Source organism: Lynx rufus, unplaced genomic scaffold (genome assembly GCF_022079265.1).
Source record: "Lynx rufus isolate CCGP_SWC_20201006 ecotype Redwood Valley unplaced genomic scaffold, mLynRuf1.p SCAF_4, whole genome shotgun sequence".
In the NCBI taxonomy this organism is placed as follows: domain Eukaryota; kingdom Metazoa; phylum Chordata; class Mammalia; order Carnivora; family Felidae; genus Lynx; species Lynx rufus.
In genome coordinates, this window is record NW_025814856.1 from 86,905,628 (window position 1) to 86,928,061 (window position 22,434).

At 36.7% G+C, this 22,434-nt stretch overlaps 1 protein-coding gene across 6 annotated transcripts in view; it reads right to left on the reverse strand.

Moving 5' to 3' along the window:
* Positions 1-206: 206 nt before the first annotated feature.
* The window catches only part of CACNA2D1 (calcium voltage-gated channel auxiliary subunit alpha2delta 1), a 494,284-nt gene continuing 472,056 nt past the window's right edge, over positions 207-22,434 (reverse strand). For all 6 annotated transcript variants that reach the window (XM_047096155.1, XM_047096153.1, XM_047096154.1 and 3 more), the window contains 5 exons: positions 22,057-22,112; positions 21,622-21,751; positions 19,564-19,673; positions 18,462-18,544; positions 207-323 (listed from right to left, as the gene is read on the reverse strand). In XM_047096155.1, coding sequence (XP_046952111.1) covers positions 207-323; positions 18,462-18,544; positions 19,564-19,673; positions 21,622-21,751; positions 22,057-22,112 — 496 coding nt within the window. The remainder of the gene's footprint in view (positions 324-18,461; positions 18,545-19,563; positions 19,674-21,621; positions 21,752-22,056; positions 22,113-22,434) is intronic.

A 22,434-nucleotide genomic window follows, 5' to 3' on the forward strand; every position in this document is an offset into this window, starting at 1 on the left:
TGATGCAGCATTCACACAAGTTCAAGGATCTGATACCCTGACATGCAGCCAGTGGGTGTCATATGAGTCTGCGCCTTACATTTATGCCATGGTATGGGCCCAGCTAGTGTTCTGCTGATTCCACAGTTGACCCTATTTTAATGCGACCAAGGGCTCATGTTTTGGCAGGGTCTGGAGTTTAATTATGCAGATTTAGTTTTAGAAGGTCACAACTGGCAGTGTCTGCTGCCAGATAAAAGCCAAAGTAGTACAAACTGGACGCCAATGATGGACCACAGGGAGGGATTCAATCCAGAAACACCACCACAGTCAGTATAATCCTCCTGTTGGAAAGAAAAGGAAAAAGAAAAATCCTGAGGAAATACTCAGTATGAATCTTTTGGAGCACCCACGTATAGTCCACTTCTGAACTCACCTTACAAAAGTGCTTTAGTTTGAATCCAAATAAATTACATTACCCTAAACTTTATAGTTCAACGTTCTGAATAAAGCAATTTCTCTAGTACTGTTTCAAGAATGCCTTACATTTTGAGCTGCAGATTCTGATGATTAAGAAAGAAAACACATCAACAAAAAACGCTGTTTAGAGTAATATACTCTAGTTGCAATATAATATATTATTATTATATTAGAGTATAATATACTAGTTGTATATAAGTATATATATATATTAGAGTAATATACTAGTTGTATATAAGTATATATATATTAGAGTAATATACTAGTTGCAAAAAAAAAAGGACAAAAAACAAAACAAAACAAAAACTTCCATAGTACCGGATATTCTTCTTATATATTCATGACCATAAGTAAAAATAAAATTTACTAGCAGATTTTATAATTCCCAAGAATTATGATTTTAGCAATGAGGCTCAATAAGGCAAAGTTTGGGACAGGTCAGATCAATTTAAGAAACACACTTCTCTATTTTCCATATCCCTTATATCCAATTTCAAAGGTGAACATACCATACTGCACATGTAGCATCGGGACATTCACCAAAATTAAAAATAATAATGTATTTGAACCACACCTGAAAGGACACTCTAAGAACATACTCAAAATAAAGAGCTAAGCTAGCAAGAGATGCTTGTCTAGTTTACAGAACCATGAAATACCAGCAATTGACATCTGCATGCCCCATGGTCTAGTGATGGCTCATGAAGTCATTAAGTTCCCTACTATTGGAAAAATTATCCTTTATTTTTTATTCCTAGGTTCTGTATTCTGTAAGTTTTTCTATATCCTTAATTCCCTTTAATTATTGAATTTCATAAAAGATGATTAGGAGAGGGGTGCCTGGATGGTTCAGTCAGTTAAGCATCTGACTCTTGGTTTCAACTCAGGTCATGATCTCATGGTTGGTGGGATGGAGACCCACCTCCACAGCATGGAGCTTGCTTGGGATTCTCTTTGTCCCATTCTTTCTGCCATCCCCCGCATGCCTGCATTCTTTCTCCTCTCAAAATAAATAAATTAAAAAAAAAGATGTTTAGGAAAGTAATTAGATATGATTTTTTTCTTACAGCCTTCACTATGCCAAGGTGCATCTTCCAATAATCAAAAGAATAGGCTACATGAGTAAAGAACTGAGTAAAATGTTCAGAATAATTTCACAGACTCTGAGCTGGTTTGGCTTGTTTTCCTCACTAGGGTTTAATACAGTACTTGCCACCCAATAAATAAAATTTGAGTTGCATTTTCAGGCAGAATGCTTTTTCTGTTTGTTAAAGAGATGTCTAAAAGAAACAAAATCTATTATGAAAAATTTATTTTTCGTAATCAACTAAATATAAGGCAAAACATAAAATAATGATCAATTCTTGGTCCTCATTGTATTTGACTTGTCAGGAGCATTTGGCAATGTAGAATATTCTCCCCTTGCAATATTTTCTCATGTATATTTGCCTAACGCTTTTGGCTTCTTCCAAACTTGTTGGGGGTTCATCTTGCTCTCTTTGGCTCAACATGCCTCTCTTCATGCTCTCTACGTGACAGACTTTTCCAGGGGTTCTTTTTATTTACACTTTCTTCCTAGGTAATGTAATCTGGTCCTATAGCTTTAAATTCCACACATCTGTTAATAACTTCTACTTTTATCCTTTTGAATAGGAAATGATTTTTGCTTTTTTGTGTTATCATTTTTTTCTTTAAAGTCTGAGTTTCAGTTTAAATGGACAAACAAAATTGTAAGATATTTCAAGTGTACATTTAGGTGATCTGATATACTTAGACATTGTGAAAAGATAACCCCTTCCCCCATTAAATAACATTTCCATTATCCACATATTTATCATTTTCCCCCTTTGATGACAATATTTAATTTCACAGTGTTATCAACTGTAAGTCATCACATTTTATTAGATCCTCAGAGTGTATTCATAGTATAGCTGAAAGTTTGTACCCTTTTACCAAACTCTCCCTATCTCCCCTTAGGTACTGGCAATTACTTTTCTACTCTTTGTTTCTATGAATTTGATTTAAAAAAATGTTAACATTTATTTATTGTTGAGAGAGCGAGAGAGAGCATGAGCACGGGAGGGGCAGAGAGAGAGACACACAGAATCTGAAGCAGGCTCCAGGCTCCAAGCTGTCAGCCCCAAGCCCGACACGGGGTTTGAACTCATAAACCATGCAATCATGACCTGAGCCGAAGTCAAGACGCTCAACTGACTGAGCCACCCAGGTGCCCCTATGATTTGATTTTTTAAAAATAGAATCCATATATAAGTAATGTCATGCAATATTTGTCTTTATCTAGCTTGTTTCATGTAGCATAATGCCCTCAAGGTCCAACCAGGTTGTCACAAATGGCTGGCTGTCCTATATATCTATCTATATAACACTTCTATATCCATTCATCTGTTGACGGACACTTAGGTTGTTTCTATATCTTGGCTATTGAAAAAATGTCTCAGTCAACATAGGAGGGCTTATGACTTTTTCTGGAAAAAAAATTTTAATGTTTGCTTTTGAGAGAGAGTGCAAGTGGGGGAGGGGCAGAGAGTGAGAGAGACACAGATCTGAAGCAGGCTCCAAGCTGTCAGCACAGAGCCCAATGTGGGTCTAAACCCAGGAACTGTGAGATCATGACTTGAGCTGAAGTTGGATGCTTAACCGACTGAGCCACCCAGAGGTCCCTATGTCTTTTCTAATTAGTGTTTTTGTTTTCTTCAAGTGAATACTTAGAATTCCTGATTCATACAGTTATATTTTTAATTTTTTGAGGAACCTCCATACCAGTTTTCCCTGGTCCCTCACACAGGATTCCCATTTTCCACATCCTTGCCATAATGGTGATCTCTTGTCTTTTTGATAATAGCCATTCTAGCATGTGTGAAGTGATATCTTATTGAAGTTTAGATTTGCACATATCTCCTAAGTGATGCTGAGCCTCTTTCACGTATAGACATAAGATGGATATACTGCAGGTTCAGTTCCAATTGTAGATATCGAATAAAGTGAATATCTCAATAAAGCTACTCAGATGAATTTTTTGGTTTCCCAGTGCATATAAAAGTTATGTTTATACTATAGTGTAGTCTCTTAAGTGTACAATAGCCTTGTGTCTAAAAAAGTACATACCTTAATTTAAAAAATACTTTGGTGCTAAAAAATGCTAATCATCATCTGAGCTTTCAGGGAGTCATAATCCCCCCCCACCCCGGTCAAGGGTCTTGCCACGATTGATGATGGCTGCTGACTGATGAGGGTGGTAGTTGCTGAATGGCTATTGCAATTTCTTAAAATAAGACAACAAAAAGTTTGCTGCATTGATGGATGCTTCCTTTCAAGAACAATTTCCTTACATTCTGGGATGCTGTTTGGTAGTATTGTGCCCACAATAGAACTTCTTTCAAAATTAAAGTCAATCCTCTCAAATCCTGTTGATGCATAATCAACTAAGTTTACGTAGCATTCCAACTCCTCTGTTGTCATTTCAAAAATAGCCACAGAATCTTCACCAGGAGTACAACATTCTATTTCCAGAAACTACTTTGGTTCATCCATAAGAATTAAACCTTCATTCATTCAAGTTTTTTTTTAAAAAAAATTTTTTTTTTCAATGTTTATTTTATTTTTGGGACAGAGAGAGACAGAGCATGAACGGGGGAGGGGCAGAGAGAGAGGGAGACACAGAATCGGAAACAGGCTCCAGGCTCTGAGCCATCAGCCCAGAGCCTGACGCGGGGCTCGAACTCCAGGACCGCGAGATCGTGACCTGGCTGAAGTCGGACGCTTAACCGACTGCGCCACCCAGGCGCCCCCATTCATTCAAGTTTTTAAAAAAATTTCTTTAAATTCAAGTTATTTACCATACAGTGTTGTCGTGGTTTCAGGTATAGAACACAGTGATTCATCACTTCCTTGTAACACACAGTGCTCATCCCAACAAGTGCCCTCTTTAATGCCCGTCACCCATTTAGCACATTCCCCCAACCCCCGCCTCTCTCCAGCAACACTCAGTTTCTTCTCTGTATTTGAGAGTCTCTTATGGTTTGTCTCCCTGTCTGTTTTTGTCGTATTTTTCTCCCCTTCCCCTATGTTCATCTATTGTGTTTCATCTTCTCCATCCACTCAAGTTTTATCATGAGATTGCAGCAATTCAGTTACATCTTCAGCCTCCACTTGTAATTCTAGTCTTCTTGTTGTTTCTACCCCATCTGCACTTACTTCCTCTACGGCATTCTTGAACCACTCAGTCATCTGTGAGGGTTCAAATCAACTTCTTCTAAACTCATGTTCATGTTGATATTTTGGCTTCTCCCTTGAATTGTGAATGTTCTTCATAACATCTAGAATGGTGAATCCTTTCCAGAAAGTTTTCAATAAAGTTTGCCCAGATCCATTAGAGGAGTATCTGTGACAACTATAGGCTTACAAAATGTGTATTTCCTAAATAACAAGACTTGGACAAGTGGAAATTACTCCTTGATCCATGGGCTGCAAAATGATGTGTTAGCAGGCATGAACACAACATGTATCTCACTATACATCTCTGTCATAGCTCTTGGGTGACAAGGTGCATTCTCAGTAAGTAGTCACATTTTGAAAGGACTTTTTTCTCCTCAGTAGTAGGTCTCAACAGTGGACTTCAAATATTGAGTAAACCGTGTTGTAAACAGATGTGTTGTCATCCAAGCTTTGTTGTCCATGGATAGAGAACACAGGCAGAGTAAATCAAGCCTAATTTTTAAGAACCCTAGGATTTTCAGAAGGGTCAATGAGCAGTGACTTCAACTTCAAGCCACCAGCTCATTAGCCCCTAACAAGAGATACGGTCTATCGTTTGAAGATAGGCGTTGACTTCTCGTCTGTAGCTATGAAGGATTTAGATGGCATCTTGTTTTAATAGAAGGCTATTTCTTCTACATTGAAAATCTCTCACTTACTGTAGCCATTTTCATTAATTACCTACTTAGATCTTCTGGATAGCTTGCTGTTTTACCTTATACTGTTATGGTATGGAGCTGGCTTCTTCACTTCAGTCTCATGAACTAACCTCTGCTAGCTTCAAACTTTTCTTTGGCAGCTTCTTCCTCTCTCCCAGCTTTCACAGAAAGGAAGAAAATTAGGGCCTTAATGTGGATTTGGCTTCAGCTTAGGTAATGTTGTGGTTAGATTGATCTCCTATGCAGACCCCTAAAACTTTGCCTTTTTTTTTTTAACCATTTGTGTGTTCACTGAAATAGCACTTTTACTTCTAATTTCCTTTAAGAACTTTTCCTTTACATCCACAACTTGACCAAATGTTTTGCATAAGAGGCCTAGCATTCAGCACGTGTTGGCCTTTGACATAGCTTCCTCGCTACCTTTTAAGGTAAGAGACATGTGACTCTTCCTTTCACTTGAACACTTAGTGACCAGTGTAGGGTTACTAAGTGGCCTCATTTCAGGATCATTTTGTCTCAGGAAATAGCAAAGCCCAATGAGAGAAAAGGAGCTGAGGAAATGGCTGGTCGGTAGAGCTTTCTGAACACAAATAACATTTCTTAAGTGTGTTGTCTTAAATGGGTGTGGTTTGTGGTGCCCCCAAACAATTAGAATGGTACTATCAAAGACACTGTGAAAACCGTATGTGACACAAAGACACCAGTGAGCACATGCTGTTGGAAAAATGGCACAAATACATTTGCTTGAGGCAGGGTTGCCACAAACCTTCAATTTGTTAAAAAAAAAAATGCAGTATCTGTAAAGTTCAATAAAAGCAAAGCGCAGTAAAATAAGGTGTGCTTGGACCTGTTGCCCATTCATAGGAATTTGGGAAAAATTCTACTCAGATTCTCTGTCAGCTCTTTAATCAGATTTCTTTTGATATTATCCGACTTGATTTCTTTATACATTTGGGATACTGGTCGCTTATCAGATACATAATTTGCAAACAGTTCCTCCCATTTTGTGTATTGCCTTTCAAGTTTATTGGTTTCCTTTGCTGTGCAGAAACTTTTAATTTTGATGTAGTCCCATGTTGATTTTTGCTTTTCTTGCCTTTGCTGTTGGGATCAAATTAAAAAAAAAAAAAAGAAAAGAAATAGTTGTCAAAACCCATGTCAACAAGATTGCTTCCTAGGTTTTCTTCTGGGAGTTTTATGGTTTCAGGTCTTACATTCAAGTAGTTAATCCATTTTCAGTTGACTTTTGTTGACAGTGTAAGATAGTGGTCCATTTTTATTCTTTTGTGTGTGGGCTTTCAGTTTTCCCAGTACTTTTTTTTTTTTTTTTTAATTTTTAGAGAGAGGGAGTGTGAACAGGGGAGAACTGCAGAGGGGGAACGAGAGAGAGAGTCTAAAGCAGACTTCATGCTTAGTGTGAAGCCCAATGCAGGGCTGGCTCCCATGACCCTGGGATAATGACCTGAGCTGAGATCAGGAGTCAGATGCTCAACCTACTGAGCTACCCCGGTGCCCCATCAGCACTATGTAATGAAGAGACTGTTCTTTCCCAATACATTCTTGGCTCCTTTGTCATAAGTTAATGGAACATACATACGTGGGTTTACTCCTGGGCTGTTTTGTTACATTGATCTGTGTGTCTGTGTGTGCCAGTACCACACTGTTTTGATTAATGTATTTGTATAATATAGTTTCATATCAAGAAGTGTGATGTCTCCAGCTTTGTTCTTCTTTCTCAAGGTTGCTTTGCCTGTTACGGTTTTGTGGTTTCATACATATGTTAGAATCATTTGTTGTATTTCAGTGAAAAATGTCATTGAAATTCTGATAGGAATTTCAATGAATCTGTAGATTGCTTTGTATGGTATGCACATTTTAACAATAATCTTTTTTTAAATTTTTTTTTAATATTTATTTATTTTTGAGACAGAGCATGAGTGGGAGAGGGGCAGAGAGAGGGAGTCACAGAAACTGAAGCAGGCTCCAGGCTCTGAGCTGTCAGCACAGAGCCTGACGTGGGGCTTGAACCCACCAACAGTGAGATCATGACCTGAGCCAAAGTCAGATGCCCAACTGACTGAGCCACCCAGGCAACCGCATTTTAACAATATTCTAATTCATGAGAACTAGTATCTTTCCCTTTATTTTTCAAGTTCTTTTATGTTATAGTTTTTGGTGTTTACCCCCTTGGTTAAATTTACTAAGTATTTGATTTTTTGGCAGAATTATAAATGAAATTATTTTAACAACTTCTGTTAGTGTATAAAATAGAACTCATTTTTTACATTTACATTTTTTTTAATCTTGAAATTTTACTAAATTTATTTGAATAAGTGGATTTCTTAGGGTTTTCTATATACAATATCATACCATCTGCAAATAGAGATAATTTTCTCTTTTGCAGTTTGGATGCCTATTATTTTTCTTGCGTATTTGCTCTGCCTAGAACTTACAGTACTACGTTAAAGAAAGTGGCAAGAATGGGCATCCTTGTCTTATTCATGGCATTAGAGGAGAAGCTGTTAGTTTCTGGTACTTGGCTGTTAGCTTCTTCTAATTTTACCATTGTGGATGATAGCTGTGAGCCTTTATTTTGTTGAAGTACAGATCATATATACCAACTTTGTTAAGGGTTTTTAATCACAGCGGATGTTAAATTTTGCAAGTGCTTTGTCTGCATTTATTGAGATCATACGATTTTCTTTTCCCCTTCACTTTATTAATATGGTTCACACTGGTTCATTTGTGAATGTGAAACTGTCCTTGCATCCCAGTTAATCATGGTATATGGTTTTGTGTTGCTGGATTCAGCTTGCTAACATTTTCTTGAGGATTTTTGCATCTAGGTTCTTCAAAGATACTAGCCTGTAACTTTCTATTCCTGCAGTGTTCTTGTCTGGTTTTGGTATTATGGTAAGGCTGGCTTTGTTAAATGAGCTTGAAAGTGTTCCCTCTTGCTATATTTTTGGAAGAGTTTGAGAGGGATTGGTATTAATTCTTCTTTGAATGTTTGGTTTAACTCACCAGTGAAGCCATCTGGTCTTTGGCTTCTGATTGTTGGGAGGTTTTTGATAGCTGATTCGATCTGCTTACTAGTAATGGATATGTTCAGATTTTCTGTTTCTTCATGAATCACTCTTGATAGGCTCCATATTTTTTAAGAATTTATCAATTTCTTTTAGAGTTCCCAATTTTTGCCATGTATTGTTTATATAGTAGTTTCTTATCTTCTATATTTTGTGATAACAATTTTAATGTCTTTTTTTCATTCCTAGTTTTATTTTAATCCTCTTTTCCTTGGTAAGTCTAACTAAAGTTTTGTTTTTCTTTTCAAAAAAAACCAGTTCTTAATTGCAATGTATTGTATTGTCTTTTTGGTTGCTATTTCACTTATTTCTGCCATGATTTTTGTTATTTCCTACCTCCTAGCATTAGGCTTCATTTGCTATTAATCCTTGAGGTGTAAATTTATTTAAGATGTTTGTCTATTCTTAATATAGGTGTTTATCACTATAAACTTTCCTCTTAGAACTGCTTTGCTGCTTGCCAATAGTTTTGGTTCAGTGTATTTCCATTTTCATTTGTCTCATTTGTCTGTGTGTGTGTGTAATTTCCCTTAAGATTTCTTCTTTGACCCATGACTGTTGAGTGGCGTATTGTTTAATCTCCACATATTTGTGAATTGTCCAGTTTTCTTTATATTGTTGAGATCTAGTTTGATACAACTGTGGCCAGAGAAGATGTTTGCTAGGATTTTAATCTTCTCAAATTTATTAAGGCTTTTTTGGTGACTTATGTTCTATCCTGGAAGATGTTCCATGTTCATTTCAGAACAATGTTCTGTAAGTGTCACTTAAATCCATGTGATCTAATGGGTTATTTAATTCCAGTGTTTGCTTATTCATTTTCTGTCTGGATGATCTATCCATTGATGAAAGTGGGCGACTGAAGTCTCCTGTTTAGTATTATTACTATTACTATATTGCTGCCTACTTCTCCTGTCAGGTCTGTTAATATTTGCCTTACTATCTTTAAGCCCCTTTATATCAGGTGCATAAATATTTCTAAATGTTATATCCACTTTTAACTGAACCCTTTATCAATATATAATGATTATGTTTCTTAGTACAGTTTTTGTCTTGAGGTCTCTTGTGTCCAGGTATAGCTACCCCAGCTTTCTTTTGATTTCCATTTGCATGGAATATATTTGTCTATCCATTTACTTTCACATACTTTAAGGTGTGTGTCCTTAAAGCTGAAGTGTGCAGTTTTGATTTGTTTTCCCTAATGACTAGTAATGTTGAACATCTTTTCATGTAGCTGTTGGCCATTTTGATGTCATCTTTGAAAACATGTCTATTTAGTTTTCCTGCCCATTTTTTAATTGTTTTTTTTTTTAAACTTTAATGAGTTCTTCAAATACTCTGGATATTAACTCCTTTTCCTATACATGGCTTGCATTTTTTCCCCCATTCTGTAGGTTGCCTTTTCATTTGGTTGTTTCTTTGTGGAGAAGCATTCAAAGTTGCCATAGTCCCATTTGTTGATTTCTGCTTTGGTTTTTTGTGCTTTTGGTATTGTATCCAAAAATCATTGACAGGACCAATGTCAAGGAACTTCTTTACTACTTTGTCTTCTAGGATGTTTTTTACTATCAGGTCTTATATTAAAGTCTTTGATCTTCTCTGAGTTAATTTTTGTGAGTGGTATAAGATAGGGGTCCAGTTTCATTGCCCTGCATGTGTTCAATTTTCCCAGCACCATTTGTTGGTGACTATCCTTTCCCCATGGGGTGTTCTTGGCTTTTGTGCTGAATATTAGTTGACCATATACATGTAAGGGTTTCCTTCTGGGCTCTCTTCTATTCCACTAGCCTATGTGTCTATTTTTGTGCCAGTACTATACTGTTTTGATTACTATAGGTTTATAGTATAATCTAAAATACAGAAATCTGATACCTGCAGCTTTTTTCTTTTTCCTCAGGACGACTATGGGATTTTGAATCTTTTGTGGGTCCATATGAATTTTAGAATTATTTTTTTCTATTGCTGTGAATGCTGTTGGCATTTTGATGGGGGCTACATTGAATCAATAGATGTCTTTGGGTGGTACGGACATTTTACAATATTAATATCTATTTATGCTTGTGTTCTTTCTTTCAGCAAAGTCTTGTAGTTTTCACTGTGCAGCTCTTTCACTTCCTGGAAGTTACTCCTAAATACTTTGGTTTGGATGCTGTTGTGAATGGGATAGTTTATTTCTTTTTCAGATGTTTTATTATTAGTGTATAGAAATGCAACTGATACTTGTATGTTGATTTTGTATCCTGCAACTTTACTGAAATTATGGATTGCTGCCAACAGTCTTTTGAGGGAGTCTTTGGGTTTTTCTGTATACAGAACCATCTTTTCTGTCAATACTGGCAGCTTTACTTCTTCCTTCCCTATTTGGACCCCTGTTATTTCTTTGTCTCACCTAAAATTCGAGCTAGGGCTTCCACACTATGTTGAATGAGAGCAGTGCTCATCTCTGATCTGAGAGTTAAAGCTCCACATTTTCTTCCACTGAGTATAATGTTAAGTGTGTTTGTCATATATGGCCTTTATTAGGTTGAAGTATGTTCCTCCATACCCCATCTGACCAAGGTTTTTATCATGAAATGATGTATTTTGTCAAAGGGTCTTTTTAAAATCTATTTATGTCATTTTTATCTCTTATGTTATTACTGTGATTTATTACATTCAGTTCTTTGACTTTTTTGTACTTTTTAATATTTTCTCTTTATTGAAGTTCTCATTTAGCTTTTGCATTTTCCTCCTGACTTTGGTGAGCATCTTTATGACCATTATTTTGAACTCCTTTAGGGCTGTTGGTGGAGTTTTATCTTGTTGTTTTTAAAAGTTTTCTGTTTTCTGTATCTTCGTTTTCCTGGACTCTGTGTTGGTTTCTGTGCATTTGAAAAAACACACCACGATTCGCAGGCTTGAAGTGGCTCCCAATAAGTGGGGGGTATGCCTTTAACTGTCTGTGTCCCATTGGGGATGATCTCATTCAGCACCTGGATGCAGGCTGATTGGAGGCAGAACCCTGAGGCAATAGTTTTTGAGGTATGTAAATAGACCCACCCCTTTTAGGGTATGACTAAGAGAAGAACATTTTAGTTGGCCTTCACTGTGTCGAACCCTGGGGGAATTTACAGTTAAGAACTGTGTATTTGCCACTGTCCCCCAATACCCAAGAAGATCAGCTCTACTGGCCACCATGGTCAAGTGATAAAGGGAGGTGTTTTTTGGGCAGCAGTCTTAAAAGCCAAATGCCAAATGGATCCACAAGCTCCTTCGGAGACAGACCAGTGACTTGGAGTATGTCACAGGGTCAAAGTGGAGGCATGGCCCACTGCCTTCCTCTGTCTCTAAGGAGGCCTGCAGTCAGCCTCTAAATGGGTGCTAAATCAGAGAAAGACTGGGCATAGGGCATTGATGTTTGGTCCATCTTCTCTAAGCCTTGGAAGGAAAGCTACAGTGAGTCCTCGGGAGCCTGTTGACAACTGTTTGTTTGCTATGGTCTTGTCTCCCTATTAGACTTTCAGAGATAATTATTGGGGACACTGTACTTTGCATGGAAGCCTTAAAATTCCACTACTTGGTATTCAGACCAAACCCTTCATTCCTCAAGGAAGAGCTAAGAGTTAAAAATTCCCTCCTGATTACACGCTGCTATGCCAGAGGTAGGGATTATGGGGATAGTGTGTCTTGGCATTTCCTACCTGTTTCAATGTGGTTGTTTTCTCATTCACCCAATATGTATGGGTCATTCACCTCATTTCTCCATTTTTTTTTTTCCCAGAGGAAAGTGCTTTGTTTCTAGTTACAGGTTTAGCGGGTCTGTGATATAAAGTGAGTTTGGCACTTCCCATGTCACCATCTTGGACCAGAACTGCAAAAACTCACACTTTGTGTCTTCAGACCTGAATTCTCCTGTGACCTCTGAAGGTATTGAGCTCTGCCGCCTCTCCTCTCTGATGCCTCAGAAAGGCCCCAAAGTTGCCCAAAGACACTATTTTTTCTGAACGATACTTCTGGGAGAAGTGGATCAGGGCAAAGACAAGTCATCTGTGATCCCTCCCTGCCCCTCGTTTTCCAATGTAATCCACCAGCACATCCTCTTAACTTAGCTTCCAAATAGATCTCCAAACTTAGCACTTCTCACTATCTCATGTCTTAGTCACCATCACTTCTGGCCTAGACTCCTTCAAAAGCTGCCTCTCATGTCTCATGGCTTCTACTCTTGCTTTTTTGCAAATTTTTTTTAACCCAAAAACAGTCTCCTTAAAAGCATAGGTCAAAAATTTTATCACTCTCAGAACAAAACCCAAATGGCTTAGCATGGCCTACAAAGCCTTATGTAGTCCAGAGCTTGGCGGCCTCTCTGTCTTCTAGTATTCCTCTCCCCACCCCTACAACTCACTCGGCTCCAATAACACTGTCTGTCTCTGCAACAGGTCAAGGTGTCTACTGTCCCAGGGACTTCACACTTGGTCTTCTCTTGGTTCTAATAGTTTTCCCTTTAGGTTGGGTAACCACATAAAGAAATAGGATGCTCACTTACATTTGAACTCCAGATTAAAACAATATTTTTTAGTATAAATATATCTCCAATATCTCACACCCAGAAGAATGGTCTAATACACAGGTTGTATGGTACTACTTGATAAATGAATAGTAGGTAGTCAATAAAGCAGCACAGGTACAGCCTAGTTAGAAACACTGCAAACATAAAATAGTAATGTAAAGGCTTGGCTCTTGACCAGCTGCTAATTATGTGTTAATGTGATGGAATGGAAAATCAGTATACAAACAAGACCCATTCATGTAGTAAGGATATGTTTTGTCAAAGAAATTCTGGTTAACATAAAACAAATGTGTTATGAAAAGAAAAAAAAATATCTCTAACTCTGATCCATTGTTTTTATGTTTATATTTCTAGTGTTTTTAAAATTTATTTGTTCAGTTGCGTTTCCTGTATGTGATGATGCCTGTTGCAGTCAGGGAGGGGGTAGGTAAGATAAGTTATTTGGAGTCCCTCAAGTCTGCAAGTTGATTTCACACAAACAAATCTGCCTCTTCAGTTTCCTGTCATCTTTTCTCATGTGTTTTGCATGGACAACTACATACACCAAGACTTGAAATTATTCTATGAAATAAGAGATACATTCTAAATCACAAATGCACAGATGTGGGAGAAACATTAGCATTTTCTCCGCCTTAAAGATAGACCAAAAATCCGACTACCATTATAAGCAAGTAAATCAGTCTGATTTTTAAAGATGGGTACTTTGTTTCAGTTTAACACACTCAGGTAGAAAAATGATACAGTGCTAATGCTATATGTACTTGTTTTTAAAATATGGTAATTTTTTCAATTTTCTTCTAGAGACTTCTCTCAAAAGACTCCTAATAAACATATCAGCAGAGAATTCCTTTTTCATTACTCATTAAAAGAAACAACACCTAAATTGTACTTATATGCATATGACTTTGCCCCAAGGCTCTCTAAGACCATGCATGCTAGTGGCTAAAATATTTTCAATTTTCTCTTGTGAAACATGTAACTTGCCCTTTCTTTCCCCAACCAGAATCACCACGGTGACTAATTGCACATAGTAAGAGCTCAATATTTTCTGAATTATACTCATTATGTTCAAAAGGCAAGTCGCTGGTGAAGACATGCACCAAATAATGGCTGACTTTTTAATTTAAACTGCTCTGTAGTTAGGTCACCTACAGCAGCTTCAAAGAAAATGTATTTTTAAAATTATTTAGGTAGATGGAACTACACAGTCTAAGACTTTTAATAGGAATAAGTTCTCTAACAAACAATTTGTTCTCCTACACTGCACCATAACACAGTAACCACACTAACTCATGAAGTAGGTAGTATATGTGTTCCACTACACAAATGCATGTGTGTATTGTCTACATACACGTACCTACACATTCATTTTTCATGTACCCAGTAATCTGCTTTCATAAATTAGGTTTGCAGTTTGCATAAAATAATGAACTTTATCGATGATACATATTACTGGCTGGCTTGCTTTGATAAACCGTGGCTTTATTTTTCTTTTGTTCTTTACCACTTAAATTGCCCCAAAGCTCTTGTCAAAAGGTCTCACTTGGACCCTTGGGTTTTATTGAAGTCCTAGTGGTCTATAATTGATACTCTTTTTGGATTGCACAGGATACAAGAGTCCTATCTTTACACAGTCATTCTATAAATGCTTAGATACCATCCATCAGAAAATGTCAGAGATGACACCAGCATCCCAGCTTTCCTGTGAGCAGAAACTAACCCACCACACATTCCTGGGTAGCTAGACTAGCATTGAAGCTTAGACTTTGACCTCTATTGGTCTTCAGTGTGAGGAACCACGGCCAATTATCCTCAGTATTTTTTGCTAATATTTGTATTATTTTTTCAACTCTGTATTGTTTCAGAGAAAATGATACTTCTTTTGATATTATCATATCAACACTCACATTGCATAGACGAGATTCACTGTTCAGTACTGATAACTGTGTTTCTAAATACTTAAGTCTTATTAATGTAAAGTATATGCCCTCTACATCATCTTCTCAGGGCTATTCATTATATATTCCTCAAGGACACAATAATATTAGGAAATCCCTGGTGTGTTCTTTTCATCTTTCAAAAATTATTTCATTAAGATGTACTGATCCCATCCAGCTGAATCCACAATGCTATTTATTTTCTTGGTAAAGTTATAGTTATGGTGAGAAAGAAAAATATCAAAGAAAAATTCAATCATATTTTTGAGGGGAGAGTCTTAGAAGAAAAAAAGTAAATTCATTCTTACCTATAGATTTTTAAGGTAAAGGTAAAAATCTTTTACCTCCCAAGGGAGCTGACCTATAGTTTTGTAGCCTGTAAATCTTACCTAAAAATTCTATGACTGAGAAGTAAACTTCTGAATCAAAGGTGAAAACAGAGTAAATATTTATACTATTCCTCACCTAGAGAATATAATGTGATAATTTTTTACCCTTATGTTTTACTTTCATTTCTATTATCACAAATAGAGACAGGTATAAAAAAGACAACATGGAACCTATGATTTCACTACACTTTTCATATGTAAATGGTATAATCACAAAACATTACTTCAGAGAGCTACCTCTCTATCAATTGAAAACACAGGTTCATGCAGAGGGATCATTTCATTTTGGTCTTTTAATTGTCCAGGTGAGCTAGGTTTCTTTCACTTGGAATCCTGTGCCATGAAGACTATTATGTTATTAGCCCAGGAAAAAAACTAGTTTTCTGAGACTCCCTCTGATACTCCACTTTTCTCCCCCTCTGATGAGCACACAGCACTCACAGTAATGGCCATATCTCCATCTAGTGGTTTCCTAATCAACGAATACCTGGAGAGCAGTGAAGAAAGAACACCATAAAAGTTGCTCTAGTAACACTAACCATGAGGATCCCAGAGCATCAGAGAAAAAACTGCAAAGCTGTAAGTGAAACCATGAACACAAGCTTGGGGCCTACAACATCTATGCAGTCATACTAATAATATAATTCAGAAATTGGTCACAGGTTAATAAGTGATAATTTTAGCCTAGATACTGTAAGTCATTCTAAGTAAAATGAACTTAGAAATTGGAAGCACTTGTACTAAAATATTTTAATAGCATCAATATTGTGGTAGTAAAAAATATAAAAAGTTGATTAAGTCATATTTGTTTTAAAAAGAAAGGAAAGCATAGAATTATTGACTTAGAAAATAATGTTTGATAAAATTGAAATGGCTCATTAATTTAATGTCAGCATCTTTTGAAAATTGAGATGACCAGCTCTAATAATCATCCTCAGGGTATTTTTCTTTAGTAAAAAGCTAGACATCAAGAAACATATAATTTTTCCCGTACTGATTTAATCTTTATACAAAACCTTATAAGAAAATACTGATTTTTAAATAAACATAGGAAAAGGATATGCTGGGTTTGGGATTAGAAACTTAAGCCATATTTGAATTCAGCTATTTACAAAACAATATTAGTACTGGAATTTTAAAAACCTGCTTTCAGGACATTTATTATAATGAATTTAGGGACATGGGTTATTTATTAAAATTTCAAGCCAAACACACACAAAAAGAAAAATTAGAGAAAGTGACTGACCATCCACACCACATGAAAACTTGCAGTAAAATGAAGATAGGAGCTGACATCATGGTACAGGCACGACTCGTTGTGCACATAAGTTGATCCTATTAATAACGGGCAAAGTAGCAAGTACAGGAAAAGGAAAGAAAACACAGAAAAGAAGACATACAAGATGAGATTTCATGCAGTTTGCTGGCAGTTAGCAGTTTATGTGAGCCTCCATCCAGAGCAGGGTCACAGTGACCATTGCAAATAAGCATTACCAAAACATTTCACTGCTAAAGGAACACAAGACATTATTAGCAAGTTAAGCTACTGAGCAAGAGCTGTACTTTCATACACAGTAGGATGTATAATTCACAGGAACTTGAATTACTGAAAATTTGTCTCAGTCCAATCTTTCTCGCGCCTTGATGAAAACATAGAGTCTCCTAGGTTGAAAACATTTTGGGTAATAGGGTTTTTATGTGATCTTGGAAGTTGATTTGAGTGAATTTAATCTCAGGCTTTGGTGACCAGTGGTTGATGAGTGAAGTTTCCCCTAATGAGCACCACTATCCTTGGGCCCACATTCATTCTTAAGGGAATGATTTGACAGGGTCAAACTCCTGAAAATAGAGTAGATAGAACAACAAAAGTCCTCATATCTGGATTTGTGTTGAAGTCTAACCGCATAAAATGGAGAAAAACAACTAGCTGCCACTTGGAATCACTTTCTCCATCAAAGAGGAATGATCAGTAGTCCTTGCAGAGATAACGGGGGTTTCCTGGCTAACACCTCTTGCTTTTTAAGTCTTATTCCTCAATACTGATTTTACTTATTTTTTGTTCCTCTTCTAATCATAGCTAACTGGATAATATTTATGAAAATTCCCTTTTTTTCTGTGTATTTGAGTAAATAAGTACATACTAGACAAGTCTATTCTAAATAAATTACAACCTCTATAAACGTACATTAATAGGTGATCTGACATTTTTTGGGAATAAACAATTCCTAAGATGATTATGCTCTCAGTTTGTATGCTCATTGGAGTATGCAAGCCACTTAATGCAAAGGCACACCTTGAAGAGGCAGAATTGAGAAATGTTGTATTTAAAATTCATTTTTCACATTAGGCAGAATTGTGGTATGGCCTTTACATTTGAGAATCAAGTTTCTTAATTAAAATGGTTTTAAAAACATAAAGCTGATTACATGCATAGTATGTCAGAAGATTGTTTCTTGGAGGAAGACAGCTGACCTATAGGAAAAGCAGCAATCATCTTTACATGACATTAGATGTTTTGCAAAATTTTATGAACTTAGCCCTCTGTAACTGACCTGGTCTAATACACGCAAGGTAAAAATGCAATTAAGAGAAATAATACAAATCTATGACAGAGTCAGGAGCCATGTTAAAAAAAAAAAAAAAAGGAGAATTACAAAATATCAGGAAACTAGCTATGTCACAAATTTTTAAACATACCAAATAAAGACTAAAGAAACACGTAAAAATAAATTTTGTATCTTAAAGATTGGACTATCAATGAAGGGAGGCAAATCACATCATAAATAACATTTACTGTAATTACTATTGATGAGAAAATGTTTCAAATCATCAGATTGGTGACCTAGGATTGTTAGTAAATTGATGGGAATTGTGTTTGAAAGTACAGTTTCTGTTGGAAGGACAGATAGAAGAAGCAACTGTTGAGCTTACACTAACCATGAACAGTATTGAAATGAAAAATCTATCTACCAGCAAGTACATCATGTTAATGAGAAACACTATGATTAAGACATCATGTTTGAGTTAAAAATGTAATTTGTTTCCTTAAGTTCCTGAAGACAATGACTACTGAGTTAGAATATTTTAATACAATAAACCTTTGGTCTTACCAAGACATTGTTATCAAAGCAGACATCGGGTCCTTTTCGGTATCTGGGTTGTTTAACCATATCACAAGGATCTGGACCATCAGCTAAAGAAACTTGTTAAGGAATACGAAATTACTTGTTCTTTCCACACAATTAAAAAAAAATATTTCCCAAAGCAAGGAACAGACACCTATGCCATTAGTCTAGTCCCACACGACTAGTTCAAGTACTTAGGGATTTAAGGAAGTAAACTGCCACATAAATTCTTTTGTCACACTAGTGGCTATATGAAGAGATCACTGTGGTTTTTATTTTTACTCTACACGGTGTGGCCCTTGGCAGATGCAATTACTCAACAGTTACCTGTAAACATAGAAGTGGCTGAAATGAGCAAATAAGATGGAGCCATACATGTGAACCCGCACAAGGGTGCTCCTATGTAGCAAGACAGAAATATAAACTCATTGGTAACAATAAACCCCAATTTCAAACACAGCTGGGACTATTCCCGCCCCCCCCCCCCCGAAACAACATGAATAAATGAAAAAAGGACAGGCGGTCTGGTCTACAATGCTTTAACAGTCACTGGGCTGTCATTTAGCATATTTATAAGCATAAGCAGTTTGGTGTTAACGGCCACTGCAGATACAGCAAACGACGGGACTTCCTTCTTTTTTAAGGCTGAATAATATTTCAGCGTAGATGTACACCATATTCAACTCCATTTTTTGACTATGGAATGTTGACAGCTCTCCAGCCACACAAGTCCCAGCTAGCAAAAACCCAGCACTACTCCCTAATGGCCATAAATTCCCAAGCCAGCTGCCCCTGCCTGCATGCAAGCCGAAATTTCCAGATCTACCTGCAAACCTGCACTGCCTCCTCCACAAAGCCTCACTGTATGAGCAAGAAACTGTTCACATTCTCTTGGTGCCTGGGTGGCATCATTAGTCTACACCTACGAACCACATTTTGCATGAGAGGTTCATTCTGCCTGTGTGAGGTAATCACGGCATGCTGTGTGATGTTATTCTCTTGATGAGCATTATCAGTGTGACGAGGTTAAAGCAGCATTACTTTAAGATGGCGTTTGATTCCAAGCATTTCTGATGTCAAAGGATACAAGTCTGCTCTGCTTGTATGAGCAGTCGTGTGTCACAGGGACAAGTCCCTTTGCTCTCAACCATAATGAATATTAAGTTGGTGTTCATAAGTTTTTCTACGTGAAAGATTCTGCAAAAGAAATAGTTATAAAAAAAATCACAGAAAATGAGCATTTTTTTCTTTTGGGCAAAAATTAAAATCTTTCAAAGGTTCTTACATATAATATGACATGTTGAAACACAAAGCATCGCCCACATAAACAGTAAAACAAAATGAGAATAGGTAGAAGGAAAACATCACCATGTTTTATTTATTAGCATGCACAGTGTATTACCTCTCTCGATACTAGAAAATTGCAACACATGTTTTAGGTGTCACCTTTGTTTTTCAATGCAAAATAAGCACTGCTGAGTTGTTGCAACCCGTAGAATAAAGGTTTTATTTGACATGCTTAAGGAACTGTGGTATTTATTACTGAAAATAAACAAAATTACCTTATTTTACACATTAAAAGCTTTGGAGCCCAAACTAAGCATCTTGCCCAAGCCAATGGCAAAGTAAATCTAGACTAGTGCTGTTCACCAAACTACTGTGAAGATGGAAATGTTTTCTGCTTTCTCCAATATGGTAAATAGCCACACTAGGCTATCGAGTATTTGAAACGTGACTAATGTGGCTGAGGCACTAATGCGTATTATTAGTTATAATTGAAACAGCCACCAGTGGTTGGTAAGTACTGAACTGGATAACACAGATACAGACAGAATAAGGGATTTAAATTCCATGCAGTATTTTTTGCATGTCTTAAACTGCTTCTGCCACCGTTAGCAACCACGAATAGAAATGTTAATCTGTCACTGAAGATTAATTTCTTTATGATGATGTATTTTAAAAAGAAAATGATTATTTTCTTTTTCTCCATTGAACTTGGGGCACAAGGATAAAGCCAATCAAAAGCAACCATGATTCCACTTAATATCCTGATTACTTTAAATTGTAAAGATTTGTAGTCAATTTTTAAAGCACAGATTGCCATCAATGACATCTATTAATCAAAGGCCAAAGGATTACGAAACTGTTTGCTAAAGTGGATAGACTGTCTTGCTACGACACAGAGGTTTGCTAAAGTAAATCATCAAGTCATACGGACCAGGTCTGTTAAAAATTCACACTAGTTTCATTTAACTCCTTCCAGAAAACAGTTCTCTGTTAGAAAAGTCTGGATCTCTTAGCAACTCTTCCAGCCCTTTCACATGCTCAGATATCCTCACCTCCTCACATTTCCTCTTTCCTAGATGAACATTTCTTCGAGAATAACCTGCCCTCCTTCGCTAAAAACAAAGTGCCTCTCCCCCCCATTCTCAGGGATCCTATGACATGGATTATCACTCTCTCTCATGACTTTGAAAAGGCCCACCTTGGCTTTTTCTTCTATCCCTTCTAGCCAAATTAAATTCTCAATCTCTTCCAAAAATGGCTAAACATGTTTATGTCTGCTAGTGACTCACCTTAGCTTTGATTTTAGGAAGTGATATTTTCTCCTAGTTCTTTTAGTTTCAATTCAAAAATACATGCAATTCTAAATTTCAGCGAAGAGTAGAAGTAAAACATGTCCCTCCCTAGACTATCTTTGTATACACCTATTTAGTAAGTAAATGTAAAATGAAATCCTGTATTTAGCTTAGACTTACTCAAAATGACGATTAATTCTAATCTTACTACAGTTCATATTGTTCTACAACTTTAGAAAAACTTTTAAAGGGGTTCTCTTTTTAGACAAAAAGACATTAAAATATAACCACATTTCTCTTTGTTCTGCCTAAAAGTAGGTAGAATTTCATTCACCCTATTATTATAGTCAAAAGGATTACCACTTACCAGTTAGGATCAATCCTAAAGAATGTAAATTAAAAAAACAACATTCAGCAAAACTAAAGATCTATTTCCAACTGTAAATGGTTACTCATGTCTCTCTCACACTCTAATAACAGTCTCTGTTATTTTCTGTAATGATTATAAAAGCGAATACAATTTCTTAGTGAAATCAGACTATCCCTAAAAGGAAGAAACAAATTACCTGGAACAGTTTCCACAGTCTAACACACCACTGAATGATTTACTATCATTATCGAAGAAATACTGGGTCTGTTCAGTAATGCAGCTCTGCTTTGACAGAGAGGCTGTAAAGTCATCATCTTCCATCTCAACTGTGGAAAAAACAAAGATCACCAGGAGGGGACGCTACAGTCAGTGCCAAGAGCCTTCATTTCCGTGGAGCAAAGCGCATGTATTAAGGGCGGGCCCCCTGCTCGGCTTATTTATTGTTGTCTGACGTAGTGGCAGTCCCTCATAGGCGCCCATTAAATGTCAAGAGAAGCAATGAATCCAACAGATAAGAGTTACAAAATAGAGGCCGACATGACATAAAAAAGTTTCCAGATCCTTGGGTCAGGGGAACTCAACACATCCCCAAACAAAATTTTATTAGGACAATAGCTGAGTAACTACATACCTGCCTCAAGAAGTCGTGGAAAGGTCAAACTCAGGAGAAACTGCTGTAGAATAGACCTAAATTGCAAATACAAATTATTATTGACAAAAATCTACATATTTCCTTTACAAATAATGCAGTAAAAACCCAAATAATCTTGCAGGTACACACACACATTTCTTCCTCATCTGCTTGGAAAAAGTTGAGACCTTGCCAATAGAAAGTTGAGGAGTATTTTTATGTAATTATTTCTTAAACTTTACAAAACACCGTACATTTGTTTCTGCAAAAGAAGTTGCGAAGTCAGACATGTTAAGGACCGAGTGAGGGACCACTTAAGTGTGAAGAGGCCTAACAAGAAATGAGATCATGGAAAGTGGTACCTAGGAAAAGTGTCAA